Raw genomic sequence first — 27,462 nt, 5'->3', positions numbered from 1 at the left:
TCTTGCTGTTAGGAGACACCATGACCACAGCAGCTAGTATAAGAGAAAGCATTTAACCAGGGCTGGTGTAACAGTCTCAAAGGCTGAGTCCATTGTTATCATGGTCAGCATGGTGGCAAACATGGCAGGTGTGGAGCTGGAGACATAGCAGAGAGTGACATGCTGATTTTCAGGCAGAGAGAGAAAGGCAGAGAGAGGTGAGAAAGAGAGAAGAGAAGAAAGATGACAGATGAGAGAAGCGTGTGAGCTTTTTAAACCTCTAAGCCCACCCAGAGTAATGCACTTCCTCTCAAAAGGCCACACCTCCTCATCCTTCAAACCCTGTCCACTCCCTGGTGACAAAGCATTTGAACAAATGAGCAGGGATGGGGAGAGAAGGAGGTCATTCTTATCAAACCACCACAGTATCCAATGAGCTCTCGCTGTATCTTAATACAGTAAGTGGGTGGGATATTCAGAATCAGCATGTCTATGCCTACAGGCATCTACTGCTTGGTGAGACTCTCAGAGGCTTTGGGTCTGGCAAATTCAACATGGTGCCCTGGAGGCTGAACCAAGCAGGAGAGCTGTCCCATCTCCTGACTGAGGTTACAGCTGCCTGGAAGGACACACTGGAAATCAGGACTTGGAACTGGGCAAAGCAGGTGTCTATCCTGATGCTCTGGGAAGGAGTTTGTTTCAATGGTTCCCCTCCTCCCAGAGTGAGCAGCAGAACAAAGCTGGAAGCAGTGTGTGTGTCTCCACTAACCCAGGGTTCTCTTCAGGCAGGGCTCACATTTTGGGTGGTCTTAGTGCCTTGCTCATGATAGCTGTAGTAACTAGGACTATGCATTTAAAGCATGCTTCAGAGACTGGAATATATAGCAACTTATTTTTGTGTCCAGCAAAAGTCTGATGAGGTCCATACTGTACAAAGCTGTGGTTCCAGGCTTCTACTGTCTTGCTGTCCTGTGAGCTCCCAAGATCTGACTTTGCCTGAACATCTAAGATGGTCATTACTGTAAGAGTCAGAGAGAGGTAGGAAGTGGACGGCAAGCGCTTTTCCCATGAGTGGGGCTGATTCACGCTCACCCACACATTTCAGGCCACAGAAACAAACAGAGCCACAGAAACACATGCAGTTGCTGTGGGGAAAGAGGAAACTGAGAAGACAATGGTCTGCTCATGCCTCTTGCCTAGCTCTACTCTGCAGTGAGAAGCAAGAAGTCCGAAGAGGAAGAACCTTCAGATGCCAGAAAAAGAAGTTTGTAGACACACCAAGTGCTGATCACTTCAACTCCATGAGTATAGACGTGTCTGCAAGGTGCCTAGTAGGGCTTGTCCGGACCTGTGGCACCTCCTTGTGTTTCCTAGGATCTTCTGCTCTGATCAGAGCCTCTCCAAGGAGCAGGAGGGAGGCAGGTCCCCTCTCAGGGAGAGGAGGAGGTGCCAGGAGCCAATGCCTCCTCTGGGCTCAATGGCAGACTGGATAAACAGTGGGAAAGGAGGGAGGAATGTAAGACCAGTGTTCATCCTGCTTTTTACTTGTGGAAACAATGTGAGCAGCCACCTCACATCCCACCTCCCTGCCTTTCCACCATGGTTGGCTAAATGCCTTCAAACCTTGGTCCTTAAGCTGCCTTTGTCTCAATATTTATCACAGTGATAGAAAAAAAAAAAGCTGACACATGGTCTCTTGAAAAAGGAAGAAAAGTTGGTGCATGTTTTTAATCTCAACACGGAGGAGGCAGAGGCAGGTGGATCTCTGTGAGTTTGATGCCAGTCTGTTCTACAGAGCTAGCTTCATGAAGGCCAAGGTACAAAAAGAAACCCTGTTTAGAAAAAAAAAACACTATAAATAACAGCAAAATCCCACAAAACAAAATTTAAAAAAAGAAATAGATAAAAAGAAAAATTATAAACAGAGGAACAGAGCATCAGTGTCCTGACAGGTAACAGATAGGCTGGTGTGTACTGGTAAGTTTTGCCAACTTGATGCAAGCTAGAGACACCTGGAAGAAGCAACTTTTACTGAGAATTTACTCCAAGCAGATAGACATGTTGGGCATGGTCATAAGGATATTTTCTTGATTGATAATTGATGGATGGATGAGATGCGATCCCTGGGCTTGTGGTACTGGATTGTCTAAGAAGGCAGGCTGAGCAAGTCAGTGAGCAGCGCCCTCCATGGCCTCTGCTTCAGTTCCTGCCTCTAGCTTCCTGTTGAGCTCCTGCACACTTCCTGCAAAATGGACTGTGCCCACCAAACAAGGCCTTTTCCCCCAGCAAGGTGGTTTTGGTCAGTGTTTTATCACAGCATCAAAAAACAGACTAGGACACACTGATGGACTGGTGAATGGGCCAGACGGACCAGCTTATCTCACCCCTTGATTAAAACACAGTTTGCTTCTCCCTATTTGTGAAGGACTCAGACTCTTTACCTCAGGATCCAGCTTCAGCCTGCATCTTGGTCCCTCCCCCAGGATCCTCTTTACTGCTAACTTTGTTTAGCCTCAAATATGCAAACACCAACTTCTGATTGTATGGTCTTTTTTGAATTTCATTTTGATTTTAGTTTTCCAAGACAAGAGTGTGAGGAAGTGCATGGTGCCACCAGACAGAAGAACTGGTAAGGTTGTAGCAGTTCAAAACCCTGATAAATCCCATAATTGAGAATGGCAGGAGTTCGACCTAGCTTCAGAGCAGTTTCCTGTCGTGGAGCAGGAGACCATGACACCCCACTAAGAGGACCTTGACATCCAGTCATGTAACATGGAAACCTAGAGGTCTCCATGATAATGAGGAATGTAGATAGGCCCAGAGTGTTTAGCCAATGAGCGTCCATTCCTGGGCATCCCTTCCCCAAAAAAGGTATTTATCTCTGGTTCACTGTGAGATAGACATATGCATCCACTTCTGCCATGAATAAAACTGTTTGGATAAGCAAAGGCCATTTCCTTCATCAAAGGCTGCCAAGGGGAGAGGCTTTCATCTTCCAGGGCCACACCACAGTCTCTTGTAGAAGCCTCTCAGTACTCCTGACACTCACTCAGAGCTAAGCAGGATCCCAGCCCCCCATGTCCCAAGCTCAGCACGGCACCCATGGACTCCCATTCTCAAGTCCTTTTGATCGCCAGTGGCATCTGAGTACACAGGAGAATGGGAGCCCCTGTTCTCAACTCCTCCTGGTTCCTATTGGCATCTGGGTGCACAGGAGTTTGAGAACCACAGCATCTGTCCCAGCCTCTGCCTTTTCTCACCCAAAGAAACATGGGTTGTTTCCCTTATGATAGACTGTGTTTAATCTTCCCTGAGCAGTGTGAGGCCCGGCACCTCATCAACAAGGAAGAAACACAGCCTACAGTCTGGTGTTTCACCACCCTTTTGTGGCACATCGGTGTGTTCCCACACCCCAGCAGTGAGGCAGAAATGCAGACTGACAGCAGAGGTCTTACTATGTAGTTCTGGCAATCCAGGAACTTGCTCTATAGACCAGGCTGACCTCAGACTCATAGAGATCCACATGCCTCTGCCTCCTGCGCGCTGGGGTTAAAGATGTGCACCTCCACTGCCTGCCTCATTTCCTGGTTGTTAAAGAGATTCTTCCCCAGATACTCTACAGCACTTTGCCCTCTCAAGGTCCCGAATGAAAGGCCATGTCCCTAGTGCTGACTTCTAGGATCACCCTACATCACTCTTTTCCTTATTTGGCTCCTCCATTGACCTTATTGCAATTCGCTAGTATTTTATATCCTTGTGACAGAACATAAGCTTCATTAGGGGAGACATTCTACCCAATGTTTATACCAGGGCTTGGCTCTCAGTAGTCTCTTAATGAATATTTGTTGAATTATGTAGAGATTGCATATACTTCTGAGTGGGGTTGAAAGAATGGTTAATCTGGCCCATGCCTCTTTCACTACCAACTCCTGTGACCAATTTGGATATATGATGGAGAATATCTGCTCCATGAAAAACCATTTCAGGGCCATGAGAACTGTCTCTGTTGTTCTTGGTTGTTCTTCCAGAGGACCTGGGTTCAATTCCCTGCACCTACATTGGGTCTCACAGCTGTCTTAGCTCAACTGCTGGGGAAACCGATGCCTTCTTCTTCTCTCTGTGGGGCACTAGGCATGCAAATGCTACACAGACATGCATGCAGACACAAGACATATACACATGAAATAAGTAAAATAAAATTATAGATACAAAAATAGGTTCTGTCCTTGCAGAGGACCTGAGGTCAGTTCTTAGCATCCACCCCAGGTGGCATGTAACCTAGAATTGTCACCCATTGTTGGACAACATGGACACCTGCATTCTTATGCACATACCCACATACAGGAACACATGACTTTAAAATATGATGATGATGACAATGACAGCAACAACAACAATAATAAATCTTTTTGGAAAACTCTCCAGGAACCTGAGAGATGGTGCAGCAGTTAAGGACCTGATGCTCTTCCTTAAGACCAGGTTTGATTCCTAACATTTTAGAGCAGCTCACAAGCATCTATACCTCCCTTTCAATGGCTTCTTCAGACCTCAGTGATCACCAGCCTCACATACAGAGCACAGGAAACAGGCAGGCTAAGCACCCAAATATGAAAAATAAAACATTTTAATTACAAAACCAGCTCATCCTATGGTCCCTGAGGAGTCTCATGGCTGCAGTCTTGGGCATCCAGAGATGCTCAGGTCCAGGTCAGCTGCAGAATCTCTGCTTCTGTTCTTCTCTTCCTCCTCTAGAACCTCAGCTTCCTTCCCTCACTTCTCCCTCTAGAATCTCAGCTTCCTTTCTCCCTTCCCCTCCAGAATTTCGGATTCTAGCTTTCCTCCCCCAACACTTGACACCATCTGTTCAGTTGGCATCTTTCTGAGCCCCAACCCACTTTATCTTAGGCTCGAAATTGGGAAGAAGCTGAAGAACTTAACAAAATGCAGAGGGAGGACCTACAATGATAAGTCGTTGGCAAGATGACTCCTTGAGTAGACAGAAGCCTAACACCTTCCTTTCTACCCTGGAACTCAAATAATAGATGAAGAAGACAACTGTCTATAAAATTGTTCTCTGATTTCCATACCTCTGCCAAGGCATGTGCACACACACATTTGTAAGTGTGTGATCGCACTGTAACACACACACACACACGTGCGCACACACATACACACAGGTAACTTGTTTTGAGGACAAGACTCTGAGGACTGTCAGGTAGGATGCAGTCTATCTTTGCTGGGTCTGGGGATACTGCTCTGTGTAGATGCAGGCGCCCATGTGATTAGATCTGCTGGCTATGACAAAATCTTCTTTTCTGCCTCCCAGGTCAGTGGGACCATGGCCTTGGATACCTGAAAGTAAAAGGCTTAGGTGGGGGTCAGAGAAAGTCTATTCTAGATTGCAGGGAGAAGAAACATACCCAAGATGGGTTGGGGGTGATGACCAGGACTTGTCTCACAGGAAATCTCAAGTGTCCAGAATGATGGCGGGGTTGACTTTTGCGGGCTCCTTACCAAGATTTTTTGAGTGCAAATGATGATCAGAGAAATTGTGCATATTATGGTGTCTGTGCTAAATTGTTATGTTGGAGCTTTGGATGCTGTCCTCACAGAATAGCTGATGACAGAGCAGACCCATCAACCAGCTGTGTAGAGGAGAGAGCCAAGCTTGTACAGATGTGTGACAGAGGGGCTATGCTAGACTTGGTCTCAAAGACTTTGGCTACTATTCTCTATGTAGCATGGGACAACTTGCTTCTAGTTGTCCCTGATGTTGGGGGCCAAGGAGAAGGATTCCTAAACTGTGTTCTTTTCTTCATGATCTGTTTGGTGTGCGAGTAGGGGTATCTGATGGAGATAGGAGTGTGTCTGCCCTACAATTTATCTCAACCATATGTTCACCCCAGAAGATATAGAAAAAAGACCTATCTTCATACCATAAGGAAATGAATGGGAGTTCTGGGAATCTCCACTGCCAGGGCAGATTTTCAAGGGCTCCAGTCTGGGACAATGGCAGCACAAGTGGTGGAAGAATGCAGTGCCCACTGGCCAGCTAAGAATAGCAAAGCCATGCCATGATGAAGGTTGCCAATGAGAAAAAGAGAAGCTGTGCAGGCAAGGAATCCACTTAAAGCAGAAAAGGCGGGGCTACACCCAGGGCTGTTTGCAGAAGGGAGAGCAAATATAATGTGTGTGTGTGTGTGTGTGTGTGTGTGTGTGTGTGTGTGTGTGTGTCTGTGCTGTGCTGACAGAACCAGTCCCGGAATGAAGGAGGATGAGCCACACAGAGAAAAAATGTCTCCCTCTTAATTTTTACTTTCTTATTTAAAAATTCGTATATAATTTCACAGGAATATATAATGAATTTTAGACATTTTCACTGATATTATAATCCCTTGAATCCCTTATTGTCTCTACTTTTCTTCTATCCTTCCTTGCTTCTTTTTACTTCCTTCTTTTCTTTTTCTTTTTTAACCCAAGACATTGTTTCTCTGTGTAGCCTTGTTTGTTTTTCTGGATTTCTCTTTGTAGTCCCAGAACTCACTCTATAACGCAGGCTGACCTAGAACTCAGAAATCCACTTGCCTCTGCCTCCTGAGTATTGGGATTAAAGGCATGTGCTACCACTGCCTAACCTACAGGCTCTAATGAGCCCGACTCATGATTATATGTTGTGGGCGTGTATGTCCCACAGAGTTTAACCATGATTGTTCGTCTGAGCATGAGTGGGAATGTAGACAACTGACAGGCAGGTATACCCCTGAAGCAAATGGCAACCATCCTGTTAACAAGACACAGGTTCACTAGAGTCCAACACATGTCATCAAGGAGAAGATGCTAACCTGGGGAGTCTTATCACACAAAGTGGGAGAACACCCATGTTAGGTGTGAATTTGGCTGTGGGTGTCAGAGGCCCACTCAAGGAGAAGACTTTGTCGTGGTGCAGAACTCAGGATGTCTGAGGCTGGCGGGCTGAGACTACTCATTTGCCCTGAGCATTTACCTTTGAGCCCATTGGCTTTCTCTATGGACTTTAATTGGGTCTGTTTTATTTTGGAGCATGTATGTGGAGAGTGATAACTACTTAGACATTCAATAGATTTGTCTGAGTAAAAGGGAGAGATTGGAAGGGCCCAGTCCAGAGACCATTCCTGGAAGGGTTGTGGGGTGATGTGGGTTCGTGACTCCTGAGAGACCAGTTGCTTCCTGCAGTTCACTTCCATATTTAGTCTCACTGAGCAATCTAGATTTCAGGGACCAAGACTTATCTACTACTTGGTGACCTGAGCAGGTGTTAGGTCAACCACTCCATCTGGGTTTGCAATGGGCTTAGTCACTGGGCTGTGTTGACAAAAAAGAAAGCAGGATGTGTCCTGCCCATAAGGGACAGATATCCAGTGTGACAGTGGCAAACTTTATGCTATTTGGTGAGGCCACATTACCTAGATATTTGGTCAATCAACAGGCTGGTGGTTATATTGATTGGCATGTGTCCTCTAAGGAACTGGGACACTAAGAAGAAATGTGATGTTTTCTTGTATTTTCTTCTTTGGAAGTTATCAGTGGAAGATAGCCCCAGATAGGTATTGCGGGATGTTCTGAGAGAGGGGGCCGTGAATGGGTTCCAGAACTCAGCTGTCACTGCTATAGGAGTGGGATTAGTCTGAGTCTGGTTGTGCAGCACATCAGAGCCATGGTATTGCTGATGAGTTGTTCTTTACTAGATTGAGTCTTCTCCAGACTGGGGAGATGGATCGGCAGGTAAATTGCCTACCTTCCTTGCAGGTATAAGGACATGAGTTCAATTCCTACAACCTAAGGTGTTTGTTTGTTTGTTTGTTTGTTTGTTTGTTTTTAAGCTAGGGCAGTTGTGTATGCTTGCAATCGCAGGATGGAGGGTAGAGGCAGGGAGATCCCTGGAGTTCCCTGGCCAGCTGTCTGACCTACCAGACAAAGGTGCAGGTCAATTAGAAACCCTGTCTCAGATACTAAGGGAATGATTCCAGTAGATGTCTCCCACATACACATCTGCCCTCGGCAAGGTGCATACACACACACACACACACACACACACACACACACACACACGAAAGAGACAGAGACAACAGAGAGACAGAGATTATTTTCCATCTCCTGGGAAGTGTTTCTCTCTATCCTAGGCAACAGGACTATGGGTCTTCACCAGGTCATTCTCACCTCTCCCAAAGCATCTCTGAGGCCTGGTGACCCAGAGGACAGCACTGAGCATGCTCAGGAGCAGGGGTAACTCCACAAAGACCATCAGCAGGAAGTAGATGCTGCTCAGCAGGGACCTGCAGGAAACAAAGGAGGCAGGGAGTAAGCAACCACATGGTATAGAGGGCTCAGCCTTCCTGTTGCCCATATCCTTGCCTTCAAGGGCCAGATAAAGTCAAGCCTGAGATGCTACTAGGTCTGCCTCCCTGCAAGTGCATGACTGGTCATGCTGCCTGCAGGATAAGCTCTCTAGCCCTGGAAAGCTTTACCTGATATCACTCTACCAGGCTGAAGGATTCACAGCTTCCTGGCCTTTGACCTTGGCCTCTGCTATGTTCTTCACCAGAATGACCCCACCTACCTCATCAGAGCCCCTGTGTTAGGGGACTTGAGGCTCACTCGATCTAGAAATGGGTGATAGCTACTGTACTCTGTCAGTGGATTGACACTGCTGTTGCAGCTCTTTGTGTTCCTTTGTTTACCCTGAGGCACCATGAGGACCTGACAGTATTAAGCACCATTCTCCACCTCTCTACCATGCTCTATTCCCTGCCCAGGTCTCCCTCTCCCTCCTTAGGCTATTCTTGGCTTCTCCTTTGGTAAAACAAGAGGCCATCCTCACCTCATAGGAAGGAATCCTCTACAACTGCCGATACTCTGTGAGTCACAAGCTAGCCCAACTTGTTCCTGGAGACACAAGTGGTGTTACCTGGCAGACCATCCAGTGTCCCAGAATGGTTCCAAGGACTGAGCTCTCTCCATGCTTCTCACTCTCTTGGACTCTACATTTCTGGAACCTGAAACCCTGTCTCACTTGATAACTCACTTTCCATCTACTTGCAAAACAAACAATAAAAACAATTTCCTAGCAGAAAGAGAAAATTATTAAAAAGAATTCTTGACAGAGCCTATGAGGTGTGAGGCTTTGACACATGTTTGTTGTGGGAAGCCACATGTGCCATTGCAGGGTGGCGCTGGCTTCAGCTGGCCACCACACATACATAGGCAGTAAAGTTCTTTTGCCAAGATGAGGTTTGGAGAATTAACCAAAATTAACCAATCAGATGAGAGAGAAGTCAACCAATCAGATGAGAGAGAAGTTAACCAATCAGATGTAGGCATGCAAATGAGGTAAAAAGCATAACGCAAGCACAACCAATCCGGGTGTGAGACACGTCTCTCCTAGGCCTATATAAGCAGCACCAGTTCTGGGCTTGGGATCACTTCGCCTCTGCAATCAAGCTCTCCCAATAAACGTGTGCAGAAGGATCCTGTTGCAGCGTCATTCTTGCTGGCCAGTTGGGCACGCGCAAGAGTTTGTCTTAGTGAGTGTTCATGGAGCATAAAGAACATAGTAGAAAGGACAGGGGACTGGATGAGATCTGAGGGACAATTGTGAGGGAGAAATAGAGAAGTGGCCTATGCCTTAGTTAGCTTGTGGTTTATCTGTGTCCTTGACCTGGAGACTTGACCCCAACAGACTGTAATAAAATTAGGCAAAGGCAGCTCTATACTGCTGGGAAATCCTCTGGAACCTTCAAGAGTGACAAGGATCATCCAGGCACACCACAGTCTCCAATTTCCTACTCCTCTGCACTGTGGAGACCCCACCCCCACCCCACATTGTCTCTTGGCAGAGATGGATAGGGACAAGGAGATTTAATTATAGGCTGAAACCTGAAGCTGATGGGAGAGGGATCTCTTCCATCTCAGTGGAGACCCAACGGTGGCCCTCTGTCCTGCCCACTGGGGGACACACAGGGGAGACACATAGCTGTTCAGTCTGTCCTGTCACTCAGGTGAAGATGTTACCTTCCTGCAGCTGAGGCTTAGAAGGGGAGCCTTGTTGTACTAAAAGATGAAACTACTGGGGAGCACACCTCAGGCTTTCATGAGAATCTGCCAGCCCTAGTGTTCCTACAGGATAGGTACTGAGGTTAGCAAATGAAATTACCATATGGACAGGCTAATTTGGTATTCAGATAAAAGAATATAGCCATGTTAAATAACGCTTGGAACAGACTTGTCAAGAAATAATTGGTTTTCCTGAATCCCAGGATTCCTTGGCATTTATGTTCTATCAGGAGGCCCCCCCTGGGGAGAGACCACAGGGTCAGTCCAGTGGGAAGGAGCTGCCAGGGTGCAGCTCTGCTTACCTGGTGTGGGGCCTGCTCTGAGTCACTTGTTTGCTCTGAGTCACTTGTTCCTTGCCAGTGTTCTCAGTGGTTGGTTGTATGGATTTCAGAACTGTGGCTATGGTGGTCATAACTGAACTTTTTGGGGCTGGAGATAGAAGAGATCATGGTTTAGTCCTCCTGCGGATAGTCCAGCTCTGCAAATGGTGTTAAGTTCTTTCCACTATGAGTTCAGGGGCTCAATTTCCAGCCACCATCTGGGACTTACTGACTTTGTTTGTTTGTTTGTTTATCATTTATTTGTATGCTTGTTACTTGTTTGTTTGTTTGTTTGTTTTTGGAGACAGGGTTTCTCTGTGTAACCCCAAATCGTTTACTACCCACTCTGTAGAACAGACTGGCCTCAAACTCAGAGATCTGTCTACCTCTGCCTCCCTAGTGCTGGGATTAAAGTCATGCACCACCAGGCCTAACACTTTCATTCTTCTCTAAGGAAAGATGATTTTATGGAGAAAAGAAACAGCTTCTCTTTAAAACTCACGTCCTTCAGAGCATAGTCATTACTGCCTGGTGCACCATATGCAGAAACACTTCAGTTTTGCATATTTTGTTTATTTTAATTTTTAGAAAAACTTTTTTTTTGTATATGTGTGTGGGTGTTCTCTTGTATCTGTGTGCACCATGCACTTGCAGTGCCCATGAAGGCCGGAAGAGGCTGTCAGATCCATTGAAACTGAATTACAGATGACTGCAAGCTACCATGTAGATGCTGAGAAGGAAATCCAGTCTTCTGGAAGAGCAACCAGAGCTCTTGATCTCTGAGCCGTCTCTCCAGCTCCATTTTGTCTGTTTTCTTTGTTGTAGTTGTTTATAACAAGACGTAAACCTCATCCTTGTTACTCAATCTTGCCAAGAATGAAAGGTTCTGCAGCTTCCTTTATGTTATGTTAAAGGGGGCAGAGGTGTCTCAGGAAGAGAGTTTAGCTCAGTGGCAAAGTGCTTGGCTAGCACAGGTGAGATTCTGAGTTCAATTCCCAGATCTGTAGGAATGAGACTATCTAAGACAGGCATACAAGGAGACAAGGGTTCCCCACCTCACTCTCTTTCTTGGAAAAAACAGAACAAGTAGATGAGACTCAGTTTATCTTTTCTAGTAAGAGGTTTTGTTTTTTTTTTTTTTTTTTTTTTTTTTTTTTTTTTTTTTTTTTTTTTTTTTTTTTTTTTTTACAAGGGTTGCTGATCCCACAGAACCCCAACCAGGATTTTCTGGAATTTTTTTTCTTACCTGGGTCAATGTTCACATTAACTCTAAAGAAGAGATCTTGTCCAACTTTCGTAATTCCACACCAGTAAATGCCAGCATCGATCATCCTCAGATCCTCCATGGTCACTGTGAAGATGAAGTCTGTCTGGTCGTCCCTGATGGACACACGGTTCTTCTTCACCAGCTGCTCTGATTTATCGGTTTCAACGAGAATCTCACATGATTTCTGATGAGCTCCTTGGCACCAGTACTTCTTGTAATACTTCCAGCCTGAGTCATATCTGCACTGCACTGTCACGGAGCCCTGCTCCTGACCGCTCACCTCCACTGGACCTGTGACTGAATCCTGAGCAGTGCAGCAGCCTGGAAGACACAAACAGACCACTGATCTCCTACTGTGCCAAGTAGAGTTCATGAGCTGAATAACAACCATCGAAAGGCTTCCCTTTTCCCAAGGCAGATCAGCATTTTTATCCTATTGGTTGAAGCCTCAAAAGAAAATAAAAGTAACAAAAGGAAAAACAGACAAAGACAAAAGGGCTGAAGAACCCAGTTATAGCTCACATAATATTCAACGGTGACAATGACCAATTTGCCTGGAACAGAGGAAGTTTCAGAAGACCATGTCCACTAACAGCTTCATTTCCATACCCAATGCCACAAGGAGGTTCATTTGTAGAAGCCACATCCTATGGCCACACAGAAACCACTATCAGTCATTCCAGCAGTCTCTGGGATGGATGTCTTGGAGGCTGACCAAAATGACACCAAGGAATCTGACCTCCGTGTGGTGCAGAGCCCACAGCATGCAGACCCTGTGCTGTCCTTCAGATCCATGGAATCTGAGTCCCAGAGCTCCTGGAAAGGTCTGAGGATGCAGCAGTGTTGGTGAGTTTCTTACACAGCATGCACAAGCAACAAATACCAAATACCTGCTTAATAATAAAGCAGTCTTTGGAGAGATGGCTAAGTGGTTAGAACCACAGGCTGCTCTTCCAGAGGTCCTGAATTCACTTCCCAGCACCCACATGGTGACTCTCAACCATCTGTAAGGGGATCTGATGCCCTCTTCTGGTGTGTCTAGATACAGCTATTAACTCTTAGGAAAGACATAATGGAAGGAAAGAAGAAGGAAGGGAGGAAGGAGGGAGGGAGGGAGGGAGGGAGGGAGGGAGGGAGGGAGGGAGGGAGGGAGGGAGGGAGGGAGGGAGGGAGGGAGGAAGAAAAAGTATAAAGAAAGTTCTTCAGGGTATTGGCTTCAACAACAAAACATTTCCTAATGCCACAAGTAAGAAAACAAAAAATTGCTGAATGTAATTGTTTTAAACTTAAAGGACACAACCGACAGCATGGAGAGACAGCCTGCAGTGTGGGAATCTTTTCAGACTATGGGTCTGCCCGGTAGAAAGCCAGGTGAGGTAGGAGTGTCTGTAACCCCAAAGACAGGGGGATCCTGGAGATCACAGGCCAGATGGGCTGAATCTATAAGCTCAGGACCAGTGGGAGACCATGTCTGAACAAACAAGGTGGAGAGTGATAGAGAAAGGGACCCAATGGCAATCTCCACATGTATGTGTGTACCTGAGAGAACATGCATATGTGTGTACACACACACAGAGACATACACACAAACATTTTCACATACATATATCACAGAGACACATTTTTTTTTCTCAAAAGAACAAAACTTAACCTCAAAGGAGTAGAAAATAGAAAAGAGGTTATCAGCCTGGGAAGGGTATTAGGGAAGACAGGAGACTACTTGCTATTAGAGTTAGAGTTTGTAGGACACAGGGGTGTCTGTTACTTGATGAGAATGACAACTTTCAGTGTTGTTGAGAGAGATGAAGATATGTCTGACAACAGAATATTACAAAATACCTCATACACAAGATTACAAAGAAATGACAAATGACTGATGAAAGCCCAGCTACCCTGATCTGATCATTACATCCTGTATAACTTGTGAAAAAGCCACACTGTACTCCATCAGGTCTTCTCAAAATGTGGGCCAGGCTGGCCTTGAACCAACAGAGGTCCACCCACCTCTGCTGTCTGAGTGCTGGCATTAAAGGCGATCACCACCACACCCAGCCCCTGTAAGAATTAATTACTGTGTCAACTAAAGCTCACAATGGAACGGGCAATGGAGCTGCATGATAGAAATCCCAGCACTCAGAGGGTGGAGTCTGGAGGATCACAAGTACAGGGGCATCCTAGGCTGCATGTGCCAAACATGAACCCCAAAATACATTTTGAAAGAATTAGTTCATCCACTCACTCATCGGCTTTTGTGGAGCAGCTAGGGTTGAAAGGTTTGTTTTTGGCTTTTATTTTTATTTTTTATTTTGAAATTCGTTTTTCTGCAGTACACATAGAATCCACAAGATGCCAAAAAACTTGCCTTTTCTTTTGGGGGTAAGCAGCTGGTGAATGGATCAGCCAGGTTTCTCTAACCCAGAGCAGACCGTCTCTGTCGCCCTCACCACTGACATGGAAGAGTCTAAAGCCCCTGCTACTTACCTGGGAGGAAGAGGAAGAGCAGAGCAGGGAACTGCCACATGGTCTTGTCTCCTCTCCTGTCCTTGGTGGTGACAGACGACAGCACCCTGTGAGGACTTGCAGCTCAGCTTGAGTTTCCTTTAGGTCTCTCTCGTTCACTTCTCTCAGTAACTTCCTTGACAAAATTTCTCAATTTTGCATACAGGAAGAAGATGATGTCAGTCTTTGAGAAGGCCAAGTCACCACAAAAGAGGGACAGCCAGGTGAACAGGGAACCTCCTCTAATGAGTAGATGCAATGGGACACATGAACTTGAAAGACAGATGTGAATCAGGAGGAGATGCAGACACACAGGTCGGCAGAGACAGCCACAAAGGATGCGATACAGCAAAGCCCTCACCTAGGAAGTAACTGAGCTGCAGGGGATCATGGGAGAGGAGAGCAACCAAAGGCATGGTGGCTGTAGTAGCAAGAGTGTACAAGGCAGCCCAGGCTAAGCCCATGGCAGTAGCCTAGGCTAAGCCCTGGGTAGCAGAGGGCATTACTGAAGGTTCAGCCTGGGGCAGCAGGAATTTATCTAGCTATGGACTTCATAGCAGGGATTTCTGTGGCCAGGGGCACCTGCCACAATGGCTACTAGGGCCACAGGCATTGGCTCAGTGAAGGAGGGAGAGTGTGGGTTTTAAGCAAAGTCTCATGGAGCCCAAGCTGGCCTTGAGCTTCTCATTTTCCTTTTTCCAACATCAAAGTGCTAGCGTTACAGACATTCCCCAGCATACTCTGTTTTATGAGACTCTGAAGCCTGAAACCAAGGTTTCACGAATGCTGGGCAAGCACTCTACCCACTGACCTGAATCCACAAGCCCTGATTCTGTTTCTTTAAGACAGAGTTTTGCTGTGCAGCCCAAGCTGACTTCAAGCTCTCTTCCTCCAGTGTAAGCCTCCCATATTGTGGGAATCTGCAGTCGGTTTAAATCCAGAGGACCAATTGCAAGTGTAGATATGTAGATATAGGTACATATATCTCTGGTATCAAATTTTTTGGGAGGAATTTTACAAACACATACACATGCATACACATACACACACATTCATAAGGCACACATGTGCACACAGGAGAATCTACACACACATGAATGTATCATACACACACACACTACTTCAGCCACCAACACAAAATATCATTTAAGAATATTTTCCTTTTGTGTGGTCTGAGATCAAAACCAGGGCTTAATGCACTGTAGACAAGCATGCTACCATTGAGCCACACCTCCAGATGTATTTATTCTATATTAAGCTATAAACACATAATTAAATAAATATAAAGAGTTAGAGAGGTGGCTTATGCTCTAACCTTCACAGACAACTGCATCCACGTGCGTATACACACACACAGTTATACACACATATAGATAATTAACAATAAAGTCAGGGACTGGAGAGACAACTCAGTGACAGAGTGCATACTGCTCTATCAGAGGACCCAAGTGTGGTTCCAAACCCACGAGTGATGGTTCACAACCACCTGTGACTTCAGCTCTGGGAGATCCATCACCCTATTCCGTTATCCAGGGGCACTTCACTCACACGTGCATGTGTTTCTGTGTCACAGCAACACACACACACAATTATCATAAAACAAATCTTTTAAAGATCTCAAAATAAAAATATAATTCATTTAAAATCTAACTTAAGAAACACACGAACAGGTTCTAAAGAGGAAATAATTTATTAAGGAACATTTTATTGTTTGCTTTAAGTTTTATTTCTTGGGACCATGTATGCTGTGTGATGTGTTTGTGAGTGTGGGGTGCAGTACAGATTGCACATGGGAGTCGGAGGACAACTTCTGGGAGTTGGTCCTCTGCTTCCACCGTAAGTCCTGGACACTGACCTCAGGAGACCAGGCTTCAAAGCAAATCTGACCCATCTCTCCAAACCTTACAAGATATTTTCACAGTTTCCAAATAATTGGGGTTATAGTTCATGTTCATAGATAAGGAAGTTATCTGTGATGGTTTGTATAAGCTTGGACCAGATAGTGCACTATAAGAAGGTGTGGCCCTGTTGGATTAGGTGTGTCACTGTGGGTGTGGGAAACATGACACTCATTTTAGCTCCCTAGAAGCCAGTATTCTGCTAGCAGCCTTCAGATGAAAATGTAGAAGCCTCAGCTCCTCCTGTACCATGCCTGCCTGGATGCTGCCATTGATGGTAATGGACTGAACCTCTCAACCTGTAGGCCAGCCCGAATGAAATGTTGTCCTTGTAAGAGTTTCCTTGGCTATGGTGTCTGTTCACAGCAGTAAAACCCTAACTCAAACATTATCCTAAGAATACATTTGATGCTCTCTGCTGCCTGGGTTTTATGCCCACTTGGCCAAAGCTAGAGTCATCCGAGGGAAGGAAACCTCAGTTGAGTAACACCTCCATGCAGCAGAGTGGTACAGACCTTTGATGTCAGCACTAAGGAGGCAGAGTCAGGTGGATCTTGGTGAGTTCTAGGACAGCTACCAGGACTACATTAGAGAGACTCTTAAAAAAATAACCTACAACAAACAAACAACCAAATCAGATAGAAATACAAAAGGTGCTTTCTTAGTTAGTGATTTTTGGGGGAGGGACCAGCACATTTCATTTCTGAGCTGGTGTTCCTGGGTTTTGTAAGAAAACAGCCTAATCAAGCAATGAGAAGGAGAGTAAGCGACAGCCCTCCATGGCCTCTGCATCAGATCCAGTCCCCAGGTCCCTGCCCTGTCTGACTTCCAGTATTGACTGCTTTGGATGCTGACCTGAGATGTGGATGGAACAACCAAGTAAACCTTTTCCTCCCAGAGCTGCTTTTGGTCGTGGTGTCTCCTCACAGCCACAGAAACCCCGACTGACACATTTGCTCAACTCAAAGCCCCAGCGTGCACTTTTCAGAGAACTTCTCTTTCTTTTATTAAAAGTTTAATTTTATTCTTCATGTGTGAGTGTATTGTCTGTCTGTCTGTGCACCATATAAATGCAGTACTTACAGAGGATGAAGGGGCGCTGATCTCTTGACCTGGGTTGTGAGACACCTGGGGTGGGTGCTGAGATCTGAACTCAGCAGCTCTGCCTGATCAGCCACTGCTCTCCATTGAACCATCCTCTCTCCAGCCCATATTTGATTTTCCTTTTAGGAACTTGATTGGCTCATCCTAAGATGTGAGCAGCAGAGGACCTGGCCAGTGATGATGGACACTTACTGATAGCAGAGAAGAGAGATGTGCACCAAGACCTGAGAGTACATCTCTAGCTAGAAGACCGCAGTGAACCAGTGTGAACCACACTGGCTCAGTGGGTGACGATGCTGCATAAGCCTGGTGACCTGAATTCAGTGCTCAGAACTCACATGTAGGTGGAAGGAGAGAATGGATTCCAGGAAGGTCTGGATGGACTGTAGCATGCAAGCACACACACACAACTATATTCAATAATGATAAAAAAATGAAATGTAAGGAGTTAAACATACAAATGTTTACAATACAGGAAAACAATTTAATTTTTACGGTGAAACCTCCTACTCTTTTGTTATTATTATTCATCTTCATAGGTTGTTTGTGGTTACTTGAAGATTTTTTATATTCCTGTGCCTGAGTGTTTGTGTCTCCATGCATGTGATTGCACCTGGCAGTGCTCAGACAGAGCAGAGGAGGAAGTTCGATTCCCTAGAATGGAGTCAGAGACCACTGTGAGCTGCTGTGTGGTGCAAACCTGGATGAGCAGCTTGTAACTGCTAAGCCTGCTCTCCAGCTCCTACCTGATACTTGAGGTAGAGTTGTATGTAGTCTAAGATGACCTGGAATTTACTATGTAGCTGAGGATGAAACTCCAGATTCTCCTGCCTCTACCTCTCGTATGCTGGGATTGTGATCATGTGCTTGTCTTGGTATAATTGAAAGCCAAATGTCTTAATTGAAAGCCAAAGGCATAAGTCACAGGAGAAATATTGACTAATTTGCTACAGTACAATTAAAAGCCATTTATCAAAAGATACATCTCCTGCTGTATGTCTCTATCTATATGTCTATCTCTATCTGTATCTATGGCTATAACTATTTGTATCTATCTGATTATATATAAATAAGGCAGTGGAAGTAGTTCAGTCAAGAGGGCTTGCTGTACAAGCTTGAAGTTCTGAGACAGATCAGCTGAACTCACATAAAAAGCAGTCCATGGTGATATGTGTAATCCCAGCCTGTGTTTTATTTTATAACTAAAGCAGGGTGGGAGAGGGTGGAAGAGGAGAAAGAGGGACGGAGGGAGAAGAGAAGGGAAAAGAGGCTCTAAAGTGTTTAACCACAGAAGAAGAAGAAAAAAAAAAAAACCGATGTCCCAGGGCACTTACATAGCCAACCAGAGGGCAGCACAGCAGGATGCAGGTTAGAACGTCAACATATCAGTTGGGTGAATCTCAGAGACACAATGTTATATGATGAAGTCATGAGGCTTAGAAATGAAGCATGTTACTGGGCATGGTAGAACATGCCTATAATCCCAGAACCAGGGAGGCAGAGGTAGGAGGATTGGGGTTGGAAACTAGCCTGGGCTATATAGTAAGAGACTCTGTTAACCAAAGAAAAAGGAAGAAAGGAGGGAAGGAGGGAAGGAAGGAAAAAAGGAAGGAAGGAAGGAAGAGAGAAAAGAAAGAAACACGCAGACTGGAAGGCAGGCAGATAGGAGGGTACAGTGGGGTGCATCTCTGTGGCAGAATGCTTGATCTATGTGCCAGGCTTTGAGGTTACTCCAGAACAGTGTTGGAAAAAAGTAACACTGGTGCTGGTGTGGTGGTGGAGGTGAATTTCTATGAGTTCAAATCCAATCTGGTCTATAAAGTGAATTCTGGACCAGGCTTCCACAGGAAGACCCTATGTAAGAAAAAAAAGTATAACTCTGTTTATATAACAATCAGACACAGGAAAGCTAAGCAATACACCCTTGGCCAGCCCATGAGCATGCATGTGGCAAACACTTAAGCTTAGTGGGTATGAAATGCTAGGTTCAGGTTGTCACCAAGGTGGCTGGGAAGCAGGGATTTGCCCTCAGACAGGGAGATCAGTATAGCCCACCTTCTATGACTGAATATGGAGGGCACAGTGTCATGAGTATTTCTCATGGAATGTGTACATATTTACTGGACAAGCTCTCAAATTGCCTTCTCAATTATTCACCTCTATACCTTTAATTGGCACTACCCTCGGTTGGAAATGCTTCCTTCTGCTGTGGTGTAAGTGACCATCCAGTACTTGGCCCTATGTAACACCCTCATCCCACCCCAAGGCAGGGAGGGAGAAGAAAGAATTCCAGAGCCAGAGTTAGAGGAGGAGAGTGCCCTGAATGCTGTGTTCTGTGTGTGGCCTTGTCTCTCAATCATGAGCTCACTGCAGCTGTGGTTACCTGCACAAGACCAAGTCAGAAAAATCAGCTAGCTAATTATGTATATGGCTGTTCCAGCTGAATGAACACCTGCGGGCCAGAAGAGGGCATCAGAGCTCTTTACAGATGGTTGTGAGCCACCTTGTGGTTACTGGGAATCTAACTCAGGACCTCTAAAAGAGCAGCAGGTACTCTTAACTGTTGAGCCATCTACCTAGACTGAAGTCATTTAAATATATACGTATTTATTTGGTAAATTCTTTTGTGTTTTTGACACACCACAAAGAATCTTCTAAAAGTCTCAGAGCATTCTCAAGAAATATGTATTTACTGGCTGTCCTCAGCCACCAGAGGAGCTGTGTCAAGGGACAGGGCCTTGATGTCAACAGACTTCACTGGTTCTCATAACAGGGCTGAGTGCTGCTTCCCCCAGAGCACTTCTGAGGCAAATTTACCCAGAGGACAGCACCAAGCATGCTCAGGAACAGGAACAACTTCAGAGACACCAGGACCCAGAAGTAGAGGCTGCTCCGAAGAGACCTGTAAGGGACAGATTCACAATAAGCTCACTTCCCAGAAGATAACAATAATGCCCTGTGCTATGTGACTGTCCGGTATCCAGGTCTGTGTCCACAGAGATATATGCAAGGACAAGGACTGCCTGAATGACCAGTGTGATCAATATAGAGCCCAAGAGGTAGCCTTAACCTGTAAGGCCTGACTAAGCCCACGGGCTTCTCCCCCTATGCCCTCTAATCAGGTAGGAACAGCCTCCCCAACCCACACCCAATTCTCTTCTAACTAGACCTCTCCAACTTTCTCCAGGGTGGCATTTATTTATTTATTTATATTATGTAGCCCTAGCTGTCCTGGAACTCATTATGCAAACCAACAGGGCCTTGAACTCATAGAGATTCATCTGGCTTTGCCTCCAAAATACTCGGTGGCTTATGCCATCACACCCAGTGGCTTAATTATTTTACATAGTTAATTGTGTGTGTGCTCATGTGTGTGTATGCAGGTGCACATGCATGTGCATGAATGTGGAGATCAGTGGATAACTTTGGTCATTCCTCAAGAGTCACCACTTTGTTTGTTCTGATATAGATCTCACTATGTAGATGTGACTAGAATGGGACTCACTATGTAGACCAGGATGGTCCTAAACTCCTAGAGCTTGGTCTAACTCTGCCTCCCAAGTGCTGAGATTCAAGGTGTGAGCCACCACACCTGGCCCATCTATCTCATCTATATTGTTTGTGACACAATCTCTCACTAGCCTGCAGCTTACCAAGTAGGCTGGCTAGTCAGTGAGTCACAGGCATCCTCCTGTCTCTACCTCAGCAGCTCTGGTATTTCAAGTAGGGGATGCTATGTTGAATTTTCGTGTAGGTGATGTGATTCAACCTCAGATGCACTTCAACAGCAGACCCATCTCCACAGAGCCATTTCTCCAGGATCTGAATGTGTTTGGGTAGCGTCTCCTGGGCAGTAAGCTAACTCCAGCCCAACGGGTCTGTATCTGAGTGTCATTGTTGTGTCCCCATCTGTAGATCAGCAACTGGCACTCACAAGCCCCTCCCAGGTCAGCCTGAGATTGGGAAATGCAGGAGGGGCATACAGGAGAAGATACAAACCCTTCTGCCTCTGCTCTCTCACTATGACCCCTGCTCCCCATCCAAAGGTCTCAGGGATGTCGGTTCCTCACCGAGGCTGAGGGCAGGGAGCAGGAATTGTGTCATCTGTGGTCACACTGGGCTGAGTGTGCTCCACTGAGGATGTGGGGGACTCCAGGATATCTCTACCACTCTCAAGGCTGGAACCTGTGACTGGAACAAAGGATAGAAACACAAGACAGTTTCTGCAACCTCCACATTGTCTGCTACCCACTGAAGCCTCTATCACTCTGCTTCACTCAGGTCCCTAGGGGCATGAGGACAGTTGTCTGACAGCCTATAAGCCACATGGCCACACTAAGGCCTGGTCATGGATTTTCTTCCTAGCCCATATCATGGTGAGTGGTGGCACTTGCAAACATGATGGAAGCCTTCTTAGAGAGGAGATTGTAGGTGTCTGTAACAAGACCTTAGTGAGTGCCAGGTCCTATCCAACCTCAGCCAAATCTCTTGCCTCCTTGTGTGCCATCCCTCTGGGGACAAACAGGATAGTGGGACTGCATGTCTGCCTGGCACACTCATTCCCAGTGTCAGCCGGAAAGTCCACTAGGACATCTTCTCTGAGGATTGAGCAGACAGAAAGTTCTAGACAGGCAAATGTGGCAGGACCTGTGGACAGTGGCCTCTACTGCAGAGTAGTGACGTCAGTGGGATTGTAGTTCTCACTATTCAGTATGAACCCACAGAGGAGGTTGCAGGGATCATATAAATGCATGCAATCCCAGTGCTGGAGAGGCAGAGATAGGAAAATCAGGCATGCAAGGTGAATCCTAACTACACAGAGAGATGGTTAACCTGAGCTACACGACATTCTCTCTCAAATGATGGTGTTGAAGAAAAGGAAGTGGAAGAAGAGGAGAAGGAGCAGGAAGAAGAGGAGGAGGAGAAGGAGGAGGAAGAATAGGAGGAAGAGGAGAAGGAGGAGGAGGAGGAAGAAGAGGAGGGGGAGGAGAAGGAGGAGGAAAGGGAGGAGGAAGAGGAGGAGGAGGAGGAGGAGGAGAAGAAGAAGAAGAAGAAGAAGAAGAAGAAGAAGAAGAAGAAGAAGAAGAAGAAGAAGAAGAAGAAGAAGAAGAAGAAGAAGAAGAAGAAGAAGAAATTGGACTTAAGAATGAGGTTTTGTCTCTTCCTTCAGCTCCCTTCACCAACCCAGCCCTTAAAGAGATGCACTGGATTGGCTTCTAAGAACAGAGGAGGCTCCATTTGGGGAGCAAACACTGCAGACATGGAGAACGTTGGGGAGTAAGTCACTGAAAGCCTATCTTCCATCCTGCTTGACCCTCTGTTCACAGAAGGGGAACCTTGGAGGGATTCTGTGAGTTTCTTCCAACAGTAAATGGTCCCTGGGAAAGGGGACACAGAGGAGCTTGGAGGGGGTGAGTGGGTTCCTCGGAGCACTGAAAAGCCCCATGCACTGCCTAGGCTCCAAATTGTGTCTCTGGAGTTTTCTCAGAAGTCCCAAAACCAGTGATGAAGCTGGTACCCAAGGTTAAGTGTGCACTCTGTCCCAGGTCAGAGCCACCTTTGAGAGAGAGGAGATGATGAGCTGAAGTACCATTCGTGTATGGAGAATGGAGTCAGGTCAGAGACCTGGGAGAGTGTACTCTGGTTTGTTTGTTTGTTTGTTTGTTTGTTTGTTTGTTTGTTTTTTGTTCTTCATCCTTCTCTTCCTTCCTCTCTCCCTCCTTCCCTCACTTCCTACTTTCCTCCTTCCCTTTTTTCCTCCTTTTCATTTCCTTCCTTTCTTCCTCCCTCCTTCCCTTCCTCCCTCTTTTTCTCTCTCCCTTTCTCCCTCCCCTCCCCCTTTCTTCCTTTTTCCCTTCCTTCCTCCCTTCCTTCCTCCCTTCCTTCTTTCCTTCCTTCCTTCCTTCCTTCCTTCCTTCCTTCCTTCCTTCCTTCCTTCCTTCCTTCCTTCCTTTTCTTTCTTTTACTTTTTGAGACAGGGTATGATACGGAGTTTATAGCCCTGGCTGTCCTGAAATTGTGATCTTCCTGCCTCCACCTCCTGAGTGCTAAGATCTCAGGCACACACCACCCTGATCAGCAGCCGATGGGTTGGTGTTGAGCTGATTTCACACCAAAGGAAGGATCGGGTGGGGCATCCTCCTAAATCAGCTGATCATTTTCACACACAACAGAGCTGCCACCCCAACCCTCCTGAGGGGAAACCACACTCCAGGTCTGCTCCCCTTCAGCCTCGAGGAGTCATAGGCTGTCAGGGACAGCTAACTGCAAAGCTGGCATGTCACCAGTGAAAGCTCCCTCTGAAGAAACCACTGTCACCATCTGTCGCCTACTGACCTCTGCTCAGCCCCCAGAACACCCATGAACTCTGTCTGGTTTCCATGGTTCACTCTCACAGGATACAGATCTCTGTCCACTGGCCACACTCTGCTCTCTCTGTCCCATGTCCCCTGACAGACCAGCACCTTCCCCCTTACAAGAAGCAGTTACTCCAGGATGTCTCCCTGGCTGTTACTCTGTCCCTATCTGCCCCTCATCATACATAATGTTGTCCCAGGCTCTGAGCTGATTCCTCCTCCAGAAATTCCTGCCACTTTCAGCTGTCCTGGTGCCATAATGCTCATTCTGGGGACTTACCTGGGTCCTCACTTGGAACCACAGACAACTCAATCTTGAAGTACTTATCGACCCCCAAGTGGGCATCCAAAAATGGTAATTCCACCGCACACATGTAGGTGTCTGCATCCTCCAGGGTGAGGTTCTCCAAGGTCACTGTGAAGGTGAGGTTGTCTGGATGGTCGCTGATGGTCACTCGGCCATTCCTAGCTTCTTCTGAGCTGCTGGTCTTGACAATATCTTTGCACAGTACCTTCAGTGACACTCTGCACCAGTATTTGTCCTTAGTCTTGAATTTCTCCTCATATTGACACGACACACTCAGGGATTCACCTACACTTCCTGTCATGGTGCTGGGGCCATGCAGTGGGACACAGCCTGGAAAACACAAACCTCAATTCTGCACACTGACAGCTGGATGGGAGTAAGTCCTCCCTTTGGTCAGTTCTTAAAAACCCTCTTGTCTCAAGGAAACAGTGAGAAAGGAGACAGGCTTTGTCAGAGCAGGAGTCAGGACTGAGGTCATAGAGAGATTATAAAATAAATAGAAATTATGTGGTTATGGCACTGACTGTCACAGGTGACCCTCCCAGTTTTCCTGAATCTGCCTCAGGTATTACTGTATTGTACACAGAAACCTGGCAGCACCTGGGGAGCAGATGCTGATGGTCCTGAGCCCCACCCAACCCCAGCCGTACCCTCCTGATTCTCTCTAGACCCTTCTGCCTGTGCTGGCCTCTCCCCCTCCCCCTCCCCCTCCCCCTCCCCCTCCCTCTCCCTCTCCCCTCACATGCCCTGTCAGACTTATAGCAGGAGTTCTCCTTTCAAAGCTTACACCCAACACATCTGCCCATGCTCACCTGGGACCTGAGAGAGGAGCAGAGCTGAAGGCAGCCACAATCTTATTACTCTGGGAATCATTTCTTCAGCTCCGCTGTCACCTGTGCCCACATCAGGGCCAAGAGTGGAGAAGGATCTGTCTCATTCTAGACAGTAGAATGTCCTCTTGCCTAGTTCTCCTTTCTGTTGTCTGTTTCCTGGTCCCTTGCTCTCACATGAGGCTCCAGATGAACAGTAGCAGGAAGGGCTCTGTTGATACTCCAGGCCTTAGAGGCTTTGGTTCCTACCACACAGAACAAGTGGGGACAACCACTGCTGTGGATTGAGGGTGCCATCTGTCACCTATCCCTTACCCGAGGGCTTCGCTACTCCTGCCAAAGCCCTGGGGAACATTTCCATTTATGGTCAGGTTGTTCACCCTCTGTGACACACCACTTCCTGAGTGGATTGGAAAGCTGCCATTCTGTTGCTCTAGCTCTGTGACCACAGAGGAACCATCTCCTTCTAAAATTCAGATTATAGGGCACTATTTGTCCATGGCGTCCCTAGAACTGTTTCCGGGTTTACACTACTGGTCAAGGTCATGCTGTGGCCCTATCCCTTAATGAGAGATTATCTGGGTGCTGTGTCCTCCAAAAGGGTACAGAGCTATAGGTCACAGCTTTCTTTTCTTCAGTCTTATTCTGTTTGGTTTGCTGTTTGTTTGTGGCAGCATCTCTAGCCCAGGATGGCCTCTATGTAGCCAAGGAGGACCTTGAACTGATCCTCCTACCTCCAACTCCTGAGTCCAGGAGTTTAAGGTGTTTGTCACCACAGCCCATCCATGCTGTGCTCAGGATTGAACCCAGGGAGGGCTCTTCGCATGCCAGACAAGCTCTCTGCAGACTACACTGCAACCACAGCTCTGATTACTTGAGACAGTATCTCACACTGCAGCCCAACCTGGGCTCAAATGCAGTATTTAGCTGAAGCTAACCTTGAACTCAGAGAAATCTCCCATCCCTTAAGTGCCAGGCCTAGATGGGAGCCACCATGCATGACAGCTCTGTCTTCTTGTGTCTCTGGGCCCCATATCTAGACATGGGCATGATTTCGAGTAGGTGTTGTGTGGCAGAATGGAAGAATGACCTCAGCTCTCTCCTTTATGATGACTCAGTTTCCCAGTGCTGGCCATCCACTTCCCTTTCATGTTGGAGAAGAAGGGAAAAGAGGTAGTCCAAGAGCCTGGGGACCTACCTGACCGCAGAGGTACCTACACCTCTCTGATCTACAGCAATATCTGCAGGCTGTGGTGACATTTTGGGGAGACCTTTTACACTTAAGGTTCCCTGGGTTTGGACTCTCCTCTGGGTATCCAGTCCTATGTCACTCACTTCCAATCCCCATTGACACAAAATGCAGATGTTCTCCCTACTAACACAGAATGCAGATGTTCCCCCACTCTATCATTTTCTTGGCTCTCACTGATTGACCATCAGGGTATCTGCCTGCATTTTTCTATGTCCACTGTTTCTTTATGCTCTACAGAATATCAGGTCAACAAGAGCTAAGAAAGTGCTTTGTGCATTCATTATGGGACTCTAAGACATGGTCATGCTTGCTAGCTGTGTCTACTCACTGTTCTCTTGCTGTGAGGAGACACGATGACCACAGCAGCTAGTATAAGAGAAAGCATTTAACCAGGGCTGGCGTAACAGTCTCAGAGGCTGAATCCATTGTTATCATGGTCAGCATGGTGGCAAACATGGCAGGTCTGGAGCTGGAGACATAGCAGAGAGTGGTGACATGCTGATTTTCAGGAAGAGAGAGAAAGGCAGAGAGAGGTGAGAAAGAGAAGAGAGAAGAAAGATAACAGATGAGAGATGCATGTGAGCTTTTAAAACCTCTAAGCCCATCCAGAGTGATGTACTTCCTCCCAAAAGGCCACACCTCCTCATCCTTCAAACCCTGTCCACTTCCTGGTGACAAAGCATTTGAATAAATGAGCAGGGTTGTGGGTGTAGGGGTGGGAGGTCATTCTTATCAAACCACCACAGTATCCAATGAGCTCTCGCTGTGTCCTAATACAGTAAGTGGGTGGGATATTCAGAATCAGCACGTCTATGCCTACAGGCATCTACTGCTTGGTGAGACTCTCAGAGGCTTTGCTTCTGGCAAATTCAACATGGTGCCCTGGAGGCTGACAGAGGTTACAGCTGCCTGGAACGACACACTGGAAATCAGGACTTGGAACTGGGCAAAGCAGGTGTTTATCGTTCCCCTCCTCCCAGAGTGAGCAGCAGAACAAAGCTGGAAGCAGTGTGTGTGTCTCCACTAACCCAAGGTTCTCTTCAAGCAGGGCTCACAATTTGGGAGGTCTTAGTGCCTTGCTCATGATAGCTGTAGTAACTGAGACTATATATTTGAAAGCATGCTTCAGAGACAGGAAAATTAGCAACTTATTTTTTGTCCAGCAAAAGTCTGCTGAGGTCCATACTGTACAAAGCTGTGGTTCCAGGCTTCTACTGTCTTGCTGTCCTGTGAGCTCCCAAGAGCAGACTTCGCCTGCATATCTAAGATGGTCATTACTGCAAAAGTCAGAGAGAGGTAGGAAGTGGCCTGCAAGTGCTTTCCCCATGAGTGGGGCCGATTCACACTCACCCACACGTATCAGACCACAGAAATAAACAGCCACAGAAACACATGCAGTTGCTGTGAGGAAAGAGGAAACTGAGAAGACAATGGTCTGCTCATGCCTCTTGCCTAGCTCTACCCTGCAGTGAGAAGCAAGAAGTCCGAAGAGGAAGAACCTTCAGATGTCAGAAGAGGAAATGCTGATCACTGCAACTCCATGAGTACAGACACATGTGGG

General features: G+C 46.5%; 2 protein-coding genes across 3 annotated transcripts; both read right to left on the bottom strand.

The window, feature by feature from the left end:
- Nucleotides 1-8,134: 8,134 nt before the first annotated feature.
- LOC115029044 (CMRF35-like molecule 5) lies at nt 8,135-14,359 on the bottom strand. The gene is made up of 4 exons (XM_021177397.2): nt 14,137-14,359; nt 11,635-11,976; nt 10,371-10,497; nt 8,135-8,291 (listed from the first exon to the last, which is right to left on the bottom strand). Exons 1-4 carry the CDS (start codon nt 14,174-14,176, stop codon nt 8,135-8,137), a joined length of 666 nt encoding a protein of 221 aa, XP_021033056.1. The 5' UTR covers nt 14,177-14,359.
- A 3,990-nt stretch (nt 14,360-18,349) lies between these two features.
- On the bottom strand, nt 18,350-24,969 carry LOC115032305 (CMRF-35-like molecule 4). 2 transcript variants are annotated; one of them, XM_085829430.1, is made up of 5 exons: nt 24,632-24,969; nt 23,793-24,149; nt 21,227-21,347; nt 19,974-20,058; nt 18,350-19,010 (listed from the first exon to the last, which is right to left on the bottom strand). In XM_085829430.1, exons 1-5 carry the CDS (start codon nt 24,690-24,692, stop codon nt 18,864-18,866), a joined length of 771 nt encoding a protein of 256 aa, XP_085685556.1. In that variant the 5' UTR covers nt 24,693-24,969; the 3' UTR covers nt 18,350-18,863. The 2 variants fall into 2 exon arrangements, with proteins under 2 accessions (XP_085685556.1, XP_085685557.1); XM_085829431.1 differs by lacking the exon at nt 18,350-19,010 and having other exon boundaries at nt 19,744-20,058.
- Nucleotides 24,970-27,462: the final 2,493 nt, after the last annotated feature.

Source organism: Mus caroli, unplaced genomic scaffold, assembly GCF_978045245.1.
Source record: "Mus caroli unplaced genomic scaffold, Mus_caroli_1 scaffold_13, whole genome shotgun sequence".
Taxonomy (NCBI): domain Eukaryota; kingdom Metazoa; phylum Chordata; class Mammalia; order Rodentia; family Muridae; genus Mus; species Mus caroli.
Note: the sequence above shows the minus strand (reverse complement) of the source record. Positions and strands in the feature narration are given on the sequence as shown.